Raw genomic sequence first — 6364 nt, 5'->3', positions numbered from 1 at the left:
ATTTCTGATTCAACTGAAGGGTCGGAAGCAGGTAGTGGAGACGACTCCACCTCCCCCACAGCTTCATTATCTGGGGAGAGTGCAGGCGGAGATGAGGAGGAGGTACAGGGTGCTGAAGGTGGTGAGCCTCAGGTTGGAGGCGTTGCTCTAACTAGAAAACCTGAGGAGTGGGAGGATAGATTTGTGAGCCAAGTTGCATATCATAAGTTTAGGTAGTGGTGGCCGGTGAGACATTTGATACCGGAGAGGAGCTTTATTGACAAAGACCTACTTCCCCACAACCCTAAAGTGCAGAGGGAATTTAGAACTAGAGTGGGCTGGGAATTCTTTATGGAGAAGTGTATTGATGCAAATGAACATATGGTCAGGGAATTCTATTGTAATGTGGCCCACATCGTCAAGGGTTCCAAAGTGACCAAGGTTCGAAACAAAAAGGTGTTGTTCGACGGGCAGTCTCTAAATGAATATCTGGGCTTCAATGACAAGGACGAGACTCTATATTTGGCAAAGTTAGAGATGGGTGAGGGGGTCCGTTCATGGTTAGCCCAGTACTTGGCAATTTCGGGTACCGATCCTGAGTGGTTGACTGCGGGGGTAAAAATACTAAGGGGGACCTTGAACTTTGAAGCTAAGGGTTGGGAAACCTTCGTTTGCAGCAGGTTGGACCCTACCACACATGACCAGTATCTTCCTATCCATCGGGCTGTGTTGGTTGCATCGATCATGGCGGGATACCCCATCAATATGGGGAATGTGATGTCCTGCATCATCTCTCTTGTGGGTGCGGAAGCTAACCGGAACTACCCTTTCCCCAACACCCTCTCTATGTATTTCTGGGACTTGGAGGTGGAAAAGAAGCCGTATGACGTCAAGGCCAAACCGGTTGCTCCATTTTCATGGAATAGTTTGAGGGGGCCAGACAACCCCAAGGACAAAAACTACAAGCCCCCTGCTTCTGCTCCCACTAGCCAGTCTGAAGAGCCAGTTGTGGTAGAGGCCTCCATTGAGCCTACCTCCACGGTTGCTACCATGCCTCCCGGACCTTCCACTTCTGCTGATTTGCCTCCAGGTCCTTTTACCTCAGCCGGCCCGGAGATTCCATCTTCCCAGGCCCATCCTATCACTGTCCACCGACTGAGCCAGACGCTTAAGAGCCTGAACAACTGGATGTATACAACTTCATCCGAATTGTCTACTTTGACCTCCACCATTGCAACTCAGTCAGCTCCTCAGCCAGTTCAGGTCCCACAATCTATAGAGGATGCCTTGAAGAATATACTTGACAACCAGGAGAAGATCCTCAGTACCCGGACTGATTTGGTAAAGGCAGTGGCTTCACATGGCAAAGCTCAAAAGGAGCTTGCCAAGGAGCACAAGAAGCTGCACAAAACACGGGCTTCCAGGGAGTCCGTGAAGGAGTTGGGGGCGGATGTGGATAGACTGAAGGCAGACCAGCTGCCTTTGGATTTATTGTTTGAGGACCCAGCTCCAGCAGCAGTTCCAGTAGCAGCCCTAGATACAGAGCAGGTACAGAGGCCCCCAAAGAGGAAGAGGACTATCCCGAGAGCAGATGATGCCATCATCCTGTTGGCAGACCCACCGGAGGCCTCCTCCAATCAGCCACAGGATGTACCAGATCCACAGTCGGTCCAGGTCCAGTCCCAGGTCCCAGCAGCTGAGCAGCAAGATATCGGGACCCAGTCTGAGGTTCCCGAGCATACCGAGGACCCAGGAACCGCTCATGTTCCCATGCAGACGGACGAGGCTTAGGGAGTCTTAATATCCTTTCCCTATACTTTTTTATGCTTATTTTTGCTTTAGTTAGCATTGGGGACAATGCCAACTTCTATTTGAGGGGGTGTGCCCTACTTTTTATCCATGGATGACTGTATATATATACTGATTTAGTTTATGTTTTCTTTAGTTTTCATTTGGTCTGTATATAATCTTGCATTTGGTTACTTTTATCGTACTTTTTATCTTCCTTTTGGTCTGTATATAAAGTTACATTATTGTATATATTCATCCCCCGTTGTATATTCATTCCCCGTTTGTACATATTCATTCTATTTTCTATTTTTCATAATTTTTTTTATTTTTAGCTTCTTATATAGGCTCGTAGCTTTTTGTTTTGTTTTGACGCTTTTAATAAGCCTTTGGTTTTCTTAATGCCACGGTTCTTTCCAAAGGTGGAGTATTGTGTGAACCGGGTAGCTTCACTTGGGCCTAACACATTTGCCTTTGATCCCATGGTCAAAGACAAGTGGTTGTGTTTAGGATGGTGAAAATAGCGACCTTGAGACTCTTGTGTTGACCAAACAATCATCATGTGGTTTTCGGAACCATTGTGTGCTCAAATCGTATCTAAGGTTGTTGTGGGCCCCCGACTCGATGTCTTTAGCATCCCCTAGCTTGTGTGGTGAGAAATTGAATTGTGAGTCCAAGTCCCGAGCCAATGGTCTAGAACTTGCCCTGAATGTTTGTTGAGGCTAAATCTTGAGTGAAATTTGACTTGAGAAGTGATTATAGGCTCTCCTTGATCCAAATAACATAGTTGAACAACTTCCATAGCCTACCAATGATATGATCCCTAGTTAGCCCTTTTGAGCCTTAGACCTTTTTCTTTCAAGAACCATGTTACAAGCCTATACCCGTTCTAAAAGATACCCTCTCTTGGCACCCGATCTTTCCTTGAGCACATGGCAAAAGTATAAGTTTGGGGGGAGAGACGAGGAGTGTAACAAAGTGGTAAAAAACCACAAAAGTGAAGAAAAGGAAAGGCAATGAAAAAGAAAGAAAAACAAAAGGATAAAAAGAAAGTACAATGTGAAAAAGAATAAAAAGGGATTCAAGAAAAGCAGTGAAAAAGGAAGAAAGGTGTGGAAAGTTGAAAAGGGAGAAAAGGTTTGAANCACTTCGTGCGGTCCGCACTGGTGAAAGCTAATTGAGGTGCCCTCTGAAGTTTGCCACCACGGCCGCATCCCATTTAGTGCGGTCCGCTGTGGACCTCCGCGGTCGCGGTCTGTTTTATGCTGACCGCGGAGGTTGCCTTCTCAAACTTCTCCTGAATAAACCCAGCGCGGTCCGCGGTCCGTTTTGTGCGGCCGCGTTGGTAGGTAAGGCTGGGTCCCACTGTTTTCTATAAATAGACCCTAGGGGTCACCATTTACCCTTTTCGGACTTTAACACTCTGAAACCTAAAGTTACTGTTCATACTCCCCTTGGCCGTAATTCTTGCTTAAGATTGACTATTTGCATTTCATCTTCACATCAGCTAATATTTCACTCATCCCTTGTCCGTTTAATTGATTAATTTTGTTTTTATTTCATTACCATTAGCCTGTAACTTCTTTTTCTTCCCGTTTTTCTCAATTTTGTTAGCTAGGGTTAGTTAAGTGCTAGTTTCTGGTGTTCTTGATGTGCATAATGACTGGTTACATTGAGTAGGGACACATAAGGTGAAACACTTGAACAAAATTGCAACAACTGAAACCCTAACTCAGTGCCTTAAATTAGCACCCTTCGCTAACTCCACAAGTTTAGGGAATGGTGGCCACTATGAAAGCTGATTCTTGAGAGGGGTTTTATTGAGCGAGACCTTCTTCCCCTACACCCAAATGTGCATAGATAGTTTCACACTCGAGTGGGTTGGGCGCATTTTCGAAATGAGTGAATAAAGGCAAATGAGCACATGGTCAAGGAGTTCTATAGCAATGTGGCCCATATTCTGAAGGCACTAATGTGACCAAAGTGCGGAACAAAAAGGTGGTATTTACTGGGAAGGCACTCAATGGATACTTGGGGTTCGATGAAGAAGATGAGACCTTTTACAATGAAAAGTTGGCAATGGGCGAAGAGGTTTGTCCGTGGTTAGCTTCATACCTGGCAATCCCGGGTACTGTTCCAGAGTGGTTACAAGTAGGGGCCAAAATATTTCGGAAGACCTTCAACTTTGAGGCTAGGGGTGGTTGACTTTTGTGTGCAGTCGGCTTGACCCCACTACCCATGATCAGACTATTCCACTTGCCCGGGCTAATCTTGTTGCATCTATTATGGCGGTCTATCCTATCAACGTGGGCAATGTGACGTCCCATGTCATTTCTACAGTAGGGCTTGAGCATGACCGGAACTATCCTTTTCCCAACACCCTCACTATGTATTTCCGGGACCTAGAGGTGGAGAAGAGACCTTTTGATATCAAGGTCAAACCTGTGGCTCCGTTTTCGTAGTACAGTTTGAAGGGGCCAGACAACCCCAAGGACAAGAATTACAAGCCGCCTACCTCTGCTCCAACTGGCCAGTCTGAAGAGCCGGTTGCGGTAGAGCCCTCCACTGAGCCTGCCTCCACAACCGTTGAGTTGCCTCCGGGACCTTCCACCACTGCTGGTCCGGGAATTCCGTCTTCCTGGGCCCATCCTATCACTGCCCACCAGCTGAGCCAGGCACTTTATAGCTTGAACAACTGGACGTGAGCTGCGTCATCCAAGTTGTCTACACTGTCTTCGACCATTGCGGCTCAGTCAGCACCACAGCCAGCACAGATTCGACAGTCCATTGAGGACACATTGAAAAAGATCCTGGAGAACCAGGAAAAGATCATCAGGACTCAGGATGCCTCGTCTAAGGCAGTGGATTCACACAGCAAGGCTCTGAAGGAGCTTGCTAGGGAGCACAAGAAATTGCGGAAAACACGAGCTTCTAAGGAGTCTGTGAAGGAGCTTAGAGCAGATGTGGACAAGCTGAATGCTGACTCATTGCCTTTAGACTTGCTGTTTGGGGATCCAGCTCCGGCAGCAGTACTAGCAGCAGAGCCACAGCAAGAGCAGACACAGAGGCTTCCCAGGAAGAAGAGGAAGCTTCCCAGTGCAAATGAAGCAATCATCCAGTTGGCAGACCCACCGGAGGCCTCCTCCAGTTAGCCACAGGATGCCCTGATATTCAGCCTATCCAGGTCCAGGCCCCAGTCCCAGCAGCTGAGCAGCAGGAGATCGGGAACCAGTCTGAGGTTCCCGCGCATACAGAGGACCCGGGGACCATTCATGATCCCATGCAGATGGACACGTCTTAGGGAGTCATCTATATCCTTTTTCTCTCTTTTTGATGCTTATATAGACTAGTTGGCATTGGGGACAATGCTAGCTTTTATTCGAGGGGGTGCGCCCTTCATTTTTGAATGACTGTAAATATTGATACTATTTTATGCTTTCTTGATTTTCATTTGGTCTGTATATAACTTTACATTTAGTTACTTTTATCGTGCTTTTTATCTTCCTTTTGGTCTGTATATAAAGTTACATTATTGTATATATTCATCCCCCGTTGTATATTCATTCCCCGTTTGTACATATTCATTCTATTTTCTATTTTTTGTAAAAAAAATTCATTTGGTAAATTTTTCGTTTTTAGCTTCTTATATAGGCTCGTAGCTTTTTGTTTTGTTTTGACGCTTTTAATAAGCCTTTGGTTTTCTTAATGCCACGGTTCTTTCCAAAGGTTGAGTATTGTGTGAACCGGGTGGCTCTTCCCAATGATAGATGACGTGACAACCTTCTTAAGGGTTTGAGTCCATTTTTTGTTTTTGTTTTCTTGTTCTTGGTAGTTTATAGTTAAGGGTACCTCAAGCAAAGCTTCACTTGGGCCTAACACATTTGCCTTTGATCCCATGGTCAAAGACAAGTGGTTGTGTTTAGGATGGTGAAAATAGCGACCTTGAGACTCTTGTGTTGACCAAACAATCATCATGTGGTTTTTCGGAACCATTGTGTGCTCAAATCGTATCTAAGGTTGTTGTGGGCCCCCAACTCTATGTCTTTAGAAATCCCCTAGCTTGTGTGGTGAGAAATCGAATTGTGAGTCCAAGTCCCGAGCCATTGGTGTAGAACTTGCCCTGAATGTTTGTTGAGGCGAAATCTTGAGTGAAATTTGACTTGAGAAGTGATTATAGGCTCTCCTTGATCCAAATAACATAGTTGAACAACTTCCATAGCCTACCAATGATATGATCCCTAATTAACCCCTTTGAGCCTTAGACTTTTTCTTTCAAGAACCATGTTACAAGCCTATACCCGTTCTAAAAGATACCCTCTCTTGGCACCCGATCTTTCCTTGAGCACATGGCAAAAGTATAAGTTTGGGGGGAGAGACGAGGAGTGCAACAAAGTGGTAAAAAGGAAAAAGTGAAGAAAAGGAAAGGCAATGAAAAAGAAAGAAAATCTAAAAGATAAAAAGAAAGTACAATGTGAAAAAGAATAAAAAGGGGTTCAAGAAAAGCAGTGAAAAAGAAAGAAAGGTGTGGAAAGTTGAAAAGGGAGAAAAGGTTTTAAATGCATAATAAAGAGTGACAATGAGTCTCTCTAACCCCTTG

At 45.3% G+C, this 6364-nt stretch overlaps 1 protein-coding gene across 1 annotated transcript; it reads left to right on the top strand.

Moving 5' to 3' along the window:
* The first annotated feature begins 516 nt into the window (after positions 1-516).
* On the top strand, positions 517-4919 carry LOC109221868. The gene is made up of 5 exons (XM_019386301.1): positions 517-594; positions 847-1410; positions 1480-1527; positions 1621-1743; positions 4656-4919. The coding sequence occupies exons 1-5, from the start codon at positions 517-519 to the stop codon at positions 4917-4919; spliced, it is 1077 nt and encodes a 358-aa protein (XP_019241846.1).
* Positions 4920-6364: the final 1445 nt, after the last annotated feature.

This window comes from Nicotiana attenuata, unplaced genomic scaffold (genome assembly GCF_001879085.1).
Source record: "Nicotiana attenuata strain UT unplaced genomic scaffold, NIATTr2, whole genome shotgun sequence".
Classification (NCBI taxonomy): Eukaryota; Viridiplantae; Streptophyta; class Magnoliopsida; order Solanales; family Solanaceae; genus Nicotiana; species Nicotiana attenuata.
Note: the sequence above shows the minus strand (reverse complement) of the source record. Positions and strands in the feature narration are given on the sequence as shown.

Coding starts and splice junctions, on each gene's coding strand:
- LOC109221868 (XM_019386301.1), top strand. CDS start 517: ATGGGTGAGGGGGTCCGTTCATGGTTAGCCCAGTACTTGGCAATTTCG. Junction 1,411..1,479: donor CACGGGCTTCCAGGGAGTCC/GTGAAGGAGTTG, acceptor TTATTGTTTGAG/GACCCAGCTCCAGCAGCAGT. Junction 1,744..4,655: donor AGGACCCAGGAACCGCTCAT/GTTCCCATGCAG, acceptor AAGGCTCTGAAG/GAGCTTGCTAGGGAGCACAA.